This window comes from Mastigoproctus giganteus, chromosome 14 (assembly GCF_048544385.1).
Source record: "Mastigoproctus giganteus isolate SK-2022 chromosome 14, ASM4854438v1, whole genome shotgun sequence".
NCBI classification, from domain to species: Eukaryota; Metazoa; Arthropoda; class Arachnida; order Uropygi; family Thelyphonidae; genus Mastigoproctus; species Mastigoproctus giganteus.
Window position 1 is genome coordinate 82,172,716 of NC_143588.1, and position 13,886 is coordinate 82,186,601.

General features: G+C 35.5%; 1 protein-coding gene across 1 annotated transcript in view; it reads right to left on the reverse strand.

Moving 5' to 3' along the window:
* NAT1 (N-acetyltransferase 1) overlaps window positions 1–13,886 on the reverse strand; it is a 321,119-nt gene that overhangs the window by 283,214 nt on the left and 24,019 nt on the right. Inside the window, exon 3 of the mRNA XM_090388830.1 lies at window positions 10,843–10,968. Within this exon, the coding sequence (XP_090244956.1) occupies window positions 10,843–10,929 (87 nt within the window). The 5' untranslated portion in view covers window positions 10,930–10,968. The remainder of the gene's footprint in view (window positions 1–10,842; window positions 10,969–13,886) is intronic.

The following is a 13,886-nucleotide window of genomic DNA, read 5'->3' on the forward strand; positions in this document are numbered from 1 at the left end:
AAAAACTTAAACTGGAATATAAATAAGAAATTGAGCAAGTTTAAATAATCATATGGATGTTTTTTTATTATTATTATCTTTGCAATTGTCTATTTCTTTCTAGCTATTCAAGATGCACAGGCAAATGTGAAGGCCTATAAGGATGAAGATAATGCTAATTAGAAAATTGTGTAAGTCCTAAAATGTACTTACTAGTCCTATCCAATTTCCCTCAAAAATTACCCTTCAAGCGAGAGTATGTGATACTTATCACTGACGATAATTCATCAGGCATGTATTACTGAATGTATATATTCAATACCATTTAAACGTGCAATTTCTTTTACATAAATACAGAGAAATTCAAAAGAGTATCTTCACAACTTTGTATGCCTACAACTTTACAAATTTTTATTAAATAAAAACCATAGTGTATGTTTGAATGGTGACTATAATATTTCAATATGACTACCAATCGTGTCATGTATCTCAACAAAAGTCAATGCTCTGTCACACCCAAGATTACACAACAGTTTATAAAATCAGCAGAAACTGGTTTGCATGAATTTGATGTGAATGGCAGCCAGTAAATCTGATGCTTAATGAGGTCACAGAAAAAAAAAATCAAATCTTAAAGGTGAGGTTCTGGGAAATTGCTATCCAAGAAAACAGACCACCTCATCTCATCTGATTTTTTCAGTTCATATTTGAGGTTTATAGTCATGAAGGAAGAAACAGGTAGAGATATCTTTTATGGATGATTTCTTTCACAAAGATGAGTGAGTGAGCACGAATGCAAATTGTGAGCGAGCACAGGATGAACTATGCAAACTGCGAGTGAGAAGAATACTGTATTCAAGTGTGGAGACTGCACCTAAAAAAAAAAAGACACCAAGCTTCTTAAAAGGGTCCAAAGATGGATACTCACCTGGTGAGATCGGTAAAAGGGTGTCTGTACGAGGAAAGACTTTGAATATGTGGGTTGCACATCTTGGAAACTAGGCACCTTAGAGGAGACATGGTCTCCTCTAAGGTGCTTAAGTCTTGTGAAGTGTTTAAGGCTCTGAGAGGCAAAAGTAAAATGAATGAGGATGAAATTTTCACTGTTATAAATGATTCTAGAACTAGGGACCATAAATTCAAATTACGGGAGAAGGTGTTTAGACTGGATTGGAGGAAGTTTTCTTTTAGCCAGCAAGTTATAAATTAATGGAATAAGCTTACATGTGTGGTTGAGGCTGACAGTTTGGAGAAATTCAAAGGTCAACTGGATAGTTACCTACGGGAGGAGAGAAATGCATAGGTTGTCTTTTCCCTTTTCTTTTATTATTTATTAAGATTTGTTTGTTTTTTTATTTTATTATTATTATTTTACTTTTATTTTTTGGCTGGTGCAGCATAAGCCTTAGGTTTCCTTGTACCATATGGCCATTACTAATACTACTACTAAATGTCTTTTAAGCAGTTATGATTTATTTCTAGACTGAACTACCTATGTGCTAATGAGTAGAGAAAAGGTTTTAATATTACCATATAGTATTTAGCCACTTAAATGTTTTCAATTATACAGTACCAATAGTGTTCAAGTAGAACCTACTAAAAAGTATTACATTTAGTGTCGATAAAAGAATCAATTCTAGAAAAATAAATAAGTGATGGATGGAAGCAGACATGCAAATCAATGGGCAGACAGACATTAATCAACTTCAGCATGCTTTCATGTGACTAACCTATCTGTGATGCATTTGGGGAATTTAGAACAATTCATTGAAGTGACATACCTGGCAAATTTTAGACTGCAAGATATGCCAAGACAGTGCTAAACTATTTAAAAAAAGAAATATAAAAAAATAAATAAATTTGTTCTTTATGTATCAACAGTCTTGATAAAAAGGCTTTGAATAAATTTCAAATAACAAGCCACTGAACACACAACCACAATCTGCCAAAAATAACGTGACAATTTGTAATATAATCAGGCTTTGATCATACTGTGACACAGAGGAATTATTTTCTTTAATATATATTATGTTTTCCCCACACTACTGAAAGAATACAGAACTGACTTAGGTATATGCCCTGTGGCAACTAGCCAAAATATTTCATTCAGAGCATGGTATACTGCTCGCTGTTTGCTGGAACTGATACCTGATATTAGATGATACATGCAAAGCCAATCTTGCTAACACTGAAAGTTGCATATACAGTTGGTCGTCGACTTACGACCGACTTCTGTTCTGATTGACAGGTCGTAAGTCGATCTGGTCGTATGTCGGCCATATATTTATTAACAGTATTTTTTAACCTTTCTAATCTTTTTATCATCTTTATAATTTATTTTTATAATCTTTTAAATTTCATTTTAAATACAGTAATGTTTTCATCTTTTACTTAGCGATACTGTACATACCTTCGTTCCTACGCTTAGGCTATCCCTCTCTCTGAGGTTAAATTCAAACGTTCTCTACATTTTAATTGGTTTATTATTCATACTGTTTATAAAACAACAAAACTACAATCTATAATTATATTGTACATAATGTGAAAAATAATACTGTACATAATGTACTGTAAACACAAAAATACAATCTAAAATTAATGTAAAAATTAATACAAATGAAATTTACAAAATCAATTTTTAATCTTTGCTTGTGCTGGGTTGTGCATCGTCAGGGTCATGTTCTTGGGTTGAGGTAGGAGTTGTTTATTTATAAGAGACATTATGCAAAGCAAATCTTTTTTTAAAACGCTTAAACCACCCAGTACTAGCCTGAAAATCTTCTGCTAATCGTCTCCGGCGCGTGATTTTAAACTCTGAAACAAACTTCTAGCCTTTGCTTGCACTGTGTGAAAGACTCATGGGTGTATTTTTTTGTATTAAATCTTCCATCCACACAAACAGCAATTTCTCCATTTCATGGATGGGTTCCTGTCGTTGTTTGGTTAAAATTGTAGACTTAATAGGTGTAGAACCTTTCACAGCGTCCCGAATTCTTTCTTTGTCCTTAAGTATCGTCGATACCATGGAATGTGATAACTTCAAGTCACGTGCTATCGTATTCACTTTCTTTTCGCCTTCATACTGCTGGATAATTTTCATTTTACACTCTAAATCAATAGTTTTCCTTGACTTCTTAGCTGGCGTATATGTAGATGAAGGCATTTTCCTTTTACTAAACATTTTATGCTTATTTCAGTAGAATTTTAATTAATACATCACACGCAACAGATGCTTGAAAGCGACTGAATGTATGTGAGAGAGAGCGACTGAGTGTATGTGCCTGGTGCTGTCCTCAGGCCTCCCGTCATCGATGTGCCTCCTCACCTGGGTTATGGGTGTCCTCAGTAGTGACTTCCTGATTTATTATTAATTTATTTATTATTATTATTTATTTTTTTTTTTTGTGGTCGTAAGTGCGGCCGGTCGTAAGTCGCATAGGTCGTAAGTCGACGACCAAGTGTACTGTGTCATACTACCATTGGTGGTATGACACAGTATGTGCAATGGATGTAATTCTCAATGCCAGTCAAACCGATACCAATTCCACAGTTCAATATTTGAACAGCAATCAGTCACTACTATAATTTACTGGTGAAAGATAACATAATAAGCAGTCACAGGCAAGCCAATCATACTGCAAACATTGGTGCATATCAACTAATAGCAACTGTATCAATTGTATCAAATGTTATTGGGGCAATATATACCAAATAAGGGATACCTCAAAATTAGCAAATATTTAAAAATATACATCAGTTAATTTTTCATACCAGAAATTTAAAGTAAATTTCAATTATTGAAAAAATATCCTTTTTTTTTTTTTTTTGTCCTCTCCTCTCCTTTTTCCCATTTTATATATAAGGTCAGCATTTTTTTTAGTGTTTTGGCATGAAATTTTTATGGCCAGATGCCCTTCCTGACGCCAATGCTCGCCCTTTATCCAGACTGGGGCTATGCGGTGACCTTCCGCATCCTCCGTATTTGGTAGTCACGGGCTCGAACCCCGGTCTAATCAAGAAGCACGTGCTATGCACTGCTGCTCCTGCCCACCTGACTACAGAGACGCCTGAAAAAATATCCAAATGTTTACCTTAAAAAAAAAAATAATAATAATAATAATAATAAAAATTGAGTATTTCAAATTATCCCTTCTTTCTTTGTTCTCAAAGAGATATCCACACTGCTGGAAGAACTACAGGATATGCAATTAAAAGCATTCAAAAATTTTGGATCCACCAAATGAGAATTTGGGGTGTTATACATTTTGATTTGCAGCCAAATGAGGCTGCAAATGAAGTATCCCCCCCATTAGGTTTGATTTGTTGATGTGGGATCCCAAATGGGGGATACCACAAATCACAGCTAATCCCAGTTCCACCATTATAAAATGGCTATTTCCCCCAAATGCCGGGGGGGGATAGATAGAACTTGGATTAGGTTCTCTAGCTGAAGTCTAACCAATAACACTGTACACTAATGCTGCTTTTTTTTCAGGCATGATTCAAGGATTTCTAAGCTGATTATGAAACCAAAATCTTTCCATCTCATACCATTTTTTGATTATCACATTTATTTTATTTTTTTGACTGACATCATGCAGGCAAGATTACACCAGGAATGAAGCCACCACGCAGGAAAATAATGGTAATAATAATAAAATTCTTTAAACATAGATCATTTAAGACATAAGCCCTAAATTATTTATGAACTTTGCTTAGTTTATTATCCATGATGAACTATGCAAATTCATAAGTAAACCCTGCATAGAGATTTCTGTGAAAAACATGAAGCTAATGTCCTAAATTATCTATGTTTAAACTTGCAAACCGTTTGACATTCTCTCTCTCTCTCTCTCTCTCTCTCTCTCTCTCTCTCTCTCTCTCTCTCTCTCTCTCTCTCTCTCTCTCATAATTGTAAGTTAAATTGCAACTAGACTGTCAGGTTTTGCACTGATGGGTGCTCATCCTCCCACTGATGAGATGCCAAAAAAAAAAAAACACAAAAATGGATGTCCAGCAGAAGGCAGTAATTACTAATAAGCAACAATTCTCTTAGGGGAAGTGTTACTTATTAGAAGAACAATAGTGAGGCAACTAGTTGCAACAGTCTCACAATATGAGAGAAAGTCAAGACTGTTTCAACTGAACAAGCTACTTCTTAACATAACATTCATATAAAGTATTTTTGAAGTCACCGAACCTGTATGATTGCATGTATATCCAGTTACACTTACAGGAACCAAATATAATTCGGATGCCATGTAGACCTGTAATATAAGGTCCCAACATGTTATGAGAGATATCTGAAATGTCCACAATCCTGGACTAAACATGCTCAAGGCCAATAACTCCAGTTTCTGTCAACAGTGAAGAAGCATACTGAGGACAATACTGGAACTTAATTTGATGAGGTCATCCTTTAGTTCAACAATTAAGTGCAGATTGTTCACATATGCCCACTCTTTAAATATATCCCCAAAGGAAAAAAAATCAGGACGTAAGGTCTAATAATCTTGACAGCCACGGTTCCTTAGAGATCAAATGGTCTTTAAATAACTTCACTGTCTTCAGTGCCACCACAGATGTTTATAGTTGTGCCATCTTATTAGAAAAAGCCTATTCAACAATTCACATCATGTAGATGGTCTATAAACCTTGCAAACATTTCCATGTATCACTGAGAAATGTTTCGGTAAAAAAAAACAGGGTCAATGATTCAACATTTTCCAACAGGGTCAATGCTTGGTCAACTGAGTCAAATGCTTTGCTGAATTCCAAATAAACGATGTCGAAATTATTCCCTACCATGGCGTATCACAAAGTGAAGTGCGTTACTGCATGAGTAACTGTGCATGCACACAATGTGTGCTACCATCTGTAGTTTAGCTTCTGAGCCAAATTACAATGTCTGTTCAATAAAGAATGACCATGATTTTTTTTCACAAAATGTCTTTATTATTCATCCGTATTTTGATGATCCTTTTCAAAGTAGTCTCAATTTGATGAAATGCACTTACTCCAATGTTTCTGTCATTCTTCAAAAGCATGGTGGAAGTCATTTTCTGACATGCATTTAAGAATCACCTCCAGTGTCTTTACAACTTCTGATGATTGGAAACATTTTCCTCACAGCTCCTTATTTAAATCTGGAAATAAAAAACAGAGGATACAAGATCAACTGTAGGGCAGATGAGGAAAACATTAGCATTAGCAGAGGCATTTGATGCAAGAAAGCAAGCGTATGCAGCATCAGCCAAAAAAAAAAAACACCACTTCCACTTCACCCCTCTGATCGGTCAAAATACCTGTCCAGCTGAGCCTTAAACTTATTTAGGCTATCAACTTCCATGACAGGGGATGAAAGTCTGTTCCACCAACCAACCCCCCGCTGGCTAAAGGCAAATTTCCCCACGTCTATCCTACATCTGTCTTTCCTCAATTTGAATTTATGCCCTCTCAGGTGATTATTCTGAGCAAGAGGGAGAATCCCATCAGCATTGAGCATGCTCAAACCATTCAAGGCTTTATACACCTCTATCAGATCATCTCGCTGGTGCCTAGTCTCCAGACACTGCAATTTGCAAAACTTAAGCCTTTCTTCGTAAGAGCACCCCCCTTTGTTCCATTCACTACTCTTGTTGCCCTTCTCTGTACTCGTTCCAGCAGCTCTACATCCTTCTTGAAATGAGGTCTCCACGCCTGTATACAGTACTCTAGGTGTGATCTGACCATTGCCTTATACAAGGGAATAATCACCTCCTTATCCCTGCTAGAAAAATTCCTGTATATCATTGACAAGATACCATGAGCTACTCTTGCAGCCCATCTGCACTGCTCAGAGAACTTCACATCTGCCTGCACAACCACCCCCAGGTCCTTATCATTCTCTACCACTGTCAGTGTAGTACCACAGAGTTGATACGTTGCTCTGGGGTTGCTGTTTCCCATGTTACATTTGTCAATGTTAAAATTCATTTGCCACCTCTCAGCCCATCTGCTCAACCTTTCCAGATCCTGTTGCAGCAGCAGTATAGCATCAGTAGTGTCCTTGACAACCCTACCAACCTTCATATCATCTGCAAACTTGGACATTAAGCTTGATATACCATCATCAATATCATTTAGAAATACAGAAAACAACACTGAACCCTGAGGGACTCCACTAATAACATTAGTCCACGATGAGCAGTGTCCATTGATTACCACTCTCTGTCTTCTTCCCCTCAACCACCCCTTTATCCATAGCAGCAATTTGCCTCCAATGCCACACTGCTCCAATTTGTGCTGCAGTCTTCCATGTGCAACAGTATCAAAAGCCTTTCTAAGATCCAAGTATATAATATCAAAGTTATTCCCTGCATCCAGTTCTTTTGTGACTGCATCAAATATATCCAATCAAATTGGTCAGGCAAGACTTCCCTTTAACAAAATCATGCTGTGTCCGAGCTATAACTGAAGTCTTGTCTAGATTGCAGTGCTTCTTTAACCAGTGCCTCCATTAATTTTCCTGGAACAGAAATTAAACTCACAGGTCTATAATTAATTGTGTCAGCCTTTGATCCTCCTTTGGGAATTGGGGTCACTTTTGCACATCTCCAGTCTGTGGGTACCTCCCCTGAGTCCAAGGAAGCTCTCATAATTATGGCTAAGGGTTTGCTTACTTCCTTTGCTGCCTCCTTTAATATAACTGGATAGATCCCATCCACCCCAGGTGCCTTTCTTGTGTTTATCTTCAACAATTTCTTCTCCACTTTACTCTCAGTTTCTAGCTTACTGCCAGAGTTGAATACACCTCTGGCATTCCCCTCACTGAATAACTCCTATGTGTGAATGTCGATGCAAAATATTCATTTAGTTTGTTAGCTACCTGAGCAGGATCATCAATAGTTGAACCATCGATATCAAGTGGACCAATCTGATTCATCCCCTTCCTTCTAGAGTTTACATAAGTAAAGAACTCTTTGCTGTTTTTCTTTGCATCCCTTGCCAAAGATATCTCGTAATCTGCCTTCGCCTGCCTAACCTCCTTTGTAACTTGGTTACAGATCAACTTGTATCTATCATAGGCTTCTGTGTCACATGTAATTTTGTATGTATCCCATGCATTTTTCTTCTCTGCCATATGTCTCATTAGTTCATCTGACATCCATTTAGGCCTAAACCTTGAACAATATTTCTTAGTTGGTATGTAAAGCCTAGTAGCTTCCAAGATAAGTTCTTTGAATGCTTCCCATTTTGAATTTGCTGTTGGTAACATCATCAGTTGGTCCCACTGTATAGAATTTAAATACTGTCTCAGTCCATCATAGTCGCCTTTACGAAAGCAATAACCCTTCCCTTTACCCCTAATGGTAGTTACCTCTTTGAGTAAATCCCACTTCAGCACACTGTGATCACTGCCACCTAGTGGTTCATTTATCTGCAGATTCTTAATGCATGAAGAATCACTACTGATAATCAAATCAAGAGTATTACTCCCTCTAGTTGCCTCCCGAATCTGACATTAATGCTGGCTACTTGATGACAGTATAAGTAATGTGAGGCCTTGCACTGTCATGATGCAGCATCCAACCACCTGCATGCATTTGTGATCATTTGTGACAAATGTGATCGGGCAAAGTAACAAAAATAACAGTTATATGACATGGCACAACAGGCAGGTAAACCACTGCTTGAATGCCAAAAAAGAAATGACCATAACCTTTCCTACAGAAGCCACAACATTTGCTTTTTCCAGTGCTGGCAATAATGTAGACTTCCTAACAGAGCTTTATTGATTACTCTCTGGGTCAAAATGATTACGGCATGTCTCATCTGCCATTATCCTTGTACAGAACCTCATCAACTTCAGTAACCATTCATGGCAGCTCTTGACAAACTTGCACGAGAACTTGTTATTGCTCAGGTGAGCATACTTGGAACCTAGCATACACAAACACGTGTAATATGCAAATGGTCATGGAGAATACTGTGCATAGTTCCGACTGATATTCTCAACATCTCTGCTAGTTGCCTTACTTGTATACAACAATCTTCTCTCATGATTACAAAAGCAGTGTTTATGGTTTCTGTTGTGACAGCAGCGGTTAGAGCTCCAGTTCTGCCAATAGTTTTGATTGAATCGCATCCATCTTTAAACATTCTAAACCATCTACAAGCCATGCTATATGGAAGCATAGATTTGCCATAAGCCTCTTAACATTTCATATGCTTCAGCTGATGTTTTCTTGAGAAAAACAAAATGAGAGCAGCATGCTCTTCCTCTTGTCTCACCCATGGTTCCACAAGCAAAAACAGCCATGTTTATGCCTGTGGAACAGTTACCATATGATGCAGCCTGGTTCGATCTTAAATTCTGCCATTCAACTAGACATAGCAAGCAGCACAGTTGGTCACAAAAAATTATGATTATTCTTTATTGAACATGCTTCATATGTTTCACCACAAGATAACTAGCAATGTAGGCAATTTTAATTTTAAGAGTTAAGTGGCTTTAAAAATGCTCTGTAGGAAACATGAAAATGTAACTCACTGTACAGCAAAATATATTTTAACTGAAGATATAAATTACAAATTTCCTACTTACTGTGCCCAATGAGACCAATGTGTTAACGATCCTGACAGTTACCATTAAACATATATGGATATAACTGGATGAAAAAAATCATCTCACAATAACCCTGATAACAAACCCTATGGTTTTTTAAAACTCTTTAGATCAATAACCAATATCAATGAGACATCAATTTCACAAGAGGAATTGAATGATCTCAAAAATTTGACTCTGAAAAGAAACAGGAAAAGCATACAAGCTCTAGAATGAAAGTTGTGCATTTCCTGAAAATTTTAGTATCAAGATATGTTTTCATTGGTAGCATATTTAATTTTCAGGAAATTTTCTGGCAGAGAGAGAGAGAGAGAGAGAGAGAGAGAGAGAGAGAGAGAGAGAGAGAGAGAGATTTTATATTACCAATATAAATAGAATGTTGTAACATGCTTGAGTGTGAAAAGTACAAAAATGAGTTTTAATAAATAACACAGGGAGTATACCTTGATCTCTTTATAGGATGGCTTCTTTTCCAACTCTCTTAGTCCATCACATCAAAATTAAAATACAATAATAAAATTAATTTTAATATGTTCCATATCAACTGTACAACAGCGATTCAATAATCCAGAATCATCATTGAGGCTCCAACTTGACTCCAAAAATATTAACCATGATGCACCTATCAGCATAGAAAAACATTATATCCATATTACAAATTTTATATAAAATATGTGAAGACAGATGAAGAGGAGGAAGAAATCTGTCTTCACGTATTTTATACTAGTTTTTAATTTATTTGTAATTTGGACATAATGTTTTCCTATGCTGATAGACATGTCATGCTTAATATTTTTGGAGTCGAGTTGGAGCCTCAACGATGATTCTGGATTATTGAATTGCTGTCATACAGTCAGTATGGAACATATTAAAATGAATTTTATTAATTTTATTATTGTATTTTAATTGTTTTACGTGATGGACTAAGAGCTGGAAAAGAAGCCTTCCTATAAAGAAATCAAGGTAATCCCTGTGTTATTTATTAAAGTTTATAAAAATATGAGATACTGAGCATATAATACCTCTTATTACGTCAAAATGAGTTTTGTACAATCCTGTTTAGTAAGCTTGGTAATATATTGGTGCGTTTGTGGTGACCTTTTTTTTTTAATATCTGAAGTTTACTATACAGATGTTAACACTTAGCTCATATTTGAGCACTAAAAATAAGAAAATAAAAGATCATGTCAGATTCTGAACGATTGTTTTATCTTTTACAGTATATTAGGAAATGACATATAGTAAAAAGGACTTACATTACTATTATGACTACCAGTGCTGCTTGATGGCGGGTCAAAGTTAGGGGCTTCTTCACATAATTTACGACATAGCAGAGCATACATAGAACTGTACTTGGGCTCATCTAAAGCTTTGTCAAAGATCTATGAATAATAAAATTCATTATAAATAGTACATAGTGATACAAAAATCAACCGAAAAACAACTCTGCCTAAATTCTTTAATTTAGAAACAGCACAAACCTGCTCAAAATGGCCTTCGTGTAATATAATACAGTGTTCCAGATGACTCAACTGTTCATTTTTGATGTCACTAGTATGATTTACCAAAAACTGAGTGAAGTTTTTAAGGTCACCAAGTAATACAGTATCCATCACAAACACATCCTATTTAACATACTCTAGAAAAAAGCAATCCAAAAGTGAGGTCAGATAATTAAGGAGGTGATTACATGTCCAATTTGTCCAGATATCTAAACATTAACCCTCTAGAAAACTCCGAAGTTCACCAATCATAAACAAAAAAGGTCAAAATATCTCTTAAAATTCAATCAGCGTGAATTTTAGTATTCCTCCGGCATGATATTCAGTTTGGATCTGCATTGCTGATTATTTTGACTGAAGAAGTATAATGTAACCTTTAGAATTAATTTTAATAATATAGAATCTTTAGAAAATATTTAACTTGTTATGTTAATGCTATTGCATACAATTAGTCATCATCATCAGCCATAATCAATCCACTACAGGACAAAGGCCTCTCCAACAACTTTCCACTTCTTTGTTTTGCACAATGGCCATCCATTTACTACCCACAAACTCATGAATTTCACCTGTCCATCTCCGTCGTTGTCTTCCAGCTTTTCTTCTAGCTTCTCTTGGGTACCATTCTGTTATTTTCTTAGTCCATCTGTCATCATGTCTTCGAGCTATGTGTCCTGCCCAAGACCATTTTAGTTCTTTAGTTTTGATAAGAATGTCCTTTACTTGAGTTTGCTGCCTAATCCATGTTTCTCTTCTTATCTAACAGTCTGATTCCCAATATAATTCATTCCATTCTTCGCTGTGTAGTTCTCAGCTTCTCTTCCATTCTTTTGGTGAGTGCCCACGTTTCACTTCCATAAGTCATGGTGGGGAGTATACATTGGTTCATTATTTTACATTTCAGACAAATTGGGATATTGCTTCTCAGTATGTGACTATATTTCCTGAATGCTATCCATCCAAAATTTATTCTTCTCTTGACTTCCAGCCATTTATCATTATTACAGCTAATGACTTGTCCCAGATGAGTATATGACTTCACCTTTTCAATTACTGCTCCTTCACTCATTATATTCCCTTTCTGTGGCATACTTGTTCATCATTACTTTTGTTTTAGCCATATTCATCTTTAGTCCAAAATCCTTACTAACTGCATAATTGATTAAGATTTTCCTCTAATTCTTTGGGATCGTGGCTTATGACCACAATGTCATCTGCAAATCGTAAATGGTTTAGGTACTATCGATTCACATTGACTCCTTTCTGTGGCCAGTCTAATCTTCTGAAAGCTTCCTCAAGGGCAGCAGTAAACAGCTTCGGAGATATTGTGTCTCCTTGTCGAACTCCTTTCTCAATGTTAAATTTGCTACGGTCTTTGTCTAGTCTAATAAAGGAGGTAGCATTCTCATATTTTCTTCAAAATCATAATATATGGGATATCTATGCCTTGTCTTTCCAGTGCCCAAAACATTGCCTTATGCTGTATGGAATCAAATGTCTTTTCATAATCCACAAATGCCAGGCATAATGGTGTTTTATATTCATTTGCTTTCTCCATTAGCTATGACATTATGTGAAGGTGATTCATAGTTGAGAATCCTGTCCTAAAGCCAGCTTGCTCTTTTGGTTGATTCTCATCAAGTATTCTTTCTAATCTGTTAGTAATGACCCTTGTGAACAACTTGTAGATGTGGGATAACAAGCTAATTGGTCTATAACAATTTCTGATTTACAATTTTTCATATGCAATTAGTCATATGCACATAAAATTGATATTAAGTATAATTTTTAGATTAATGGATATTATGGAAATTGCGTGCCTAAAGTTGCACTTTTAGCAATAAACATATATGCCTGTGTTTAATCTAATACTAAAAATAATGTTAATACTATTATCATTATCAATCCATTCATTCACATGGATATTCCTCCACTAATCATGGGGTTATGAGTGAAGAAATGACCAAATGAAATGAGTGACTCACACATACCTGTTTCTGTCATCCTAATAACAGTTCTACCAATTATATTACATTTTAATGCTTTGTTAGTACCAGTAAAGACAATTTTTTTTATCTGAAATTACGATTCGAAAAATAATATTGATTAAATTTATTGTTAGAGATAATAACAAAAACTGGGATTGTAATCAAAGTGGGATTGTAAACCCTATGGCTTTACATCAGATAAAACAATAATAATAGTCCCTAAGTTAAGATCAAGGAACTCCACATATGCAATATTAGGCATGAAAAGAGGAGTTTGTAATCACTGCCATATATATATACACACACACACACATATATATAACATTTGAAAGTGCCATCCTGAATTATAATTCATATAGTTATTTTAATTGCAGTTGGTCAATAAGTTGCAATTATTGACCAACTGCAATTAAAATAACCACTAATTAAATAATTAAAAAATACAAAAGAATACATAAGATAAAAAACATACAGAGGACAAATCTCTAGAGGAGGATGGTATATATTCAGTTATAACTGATGACAAACAAGATTAAAAATTTAATTGACCAAGAAAAAGAAACATGCAGTAGTCTGTAAAAAAAGTTAGACTCACAAAATTTCCAACGTACAAGCATTTATAAGATATATGTGACAAAACTAATGATGGAATAAAAGCTGATTACCAGAAAGCACCAGCAAAGAGAGCTAAGAACAAGGATAGGCAGTTCTGCTTATATGTGGAAATAAAAGGGAGAGAAAGAGAGAGTAAATCAAATAGGTCCCATAACTGGTTGCAGTGGAAGAATATAGAAAGCATGCAGAAATGGT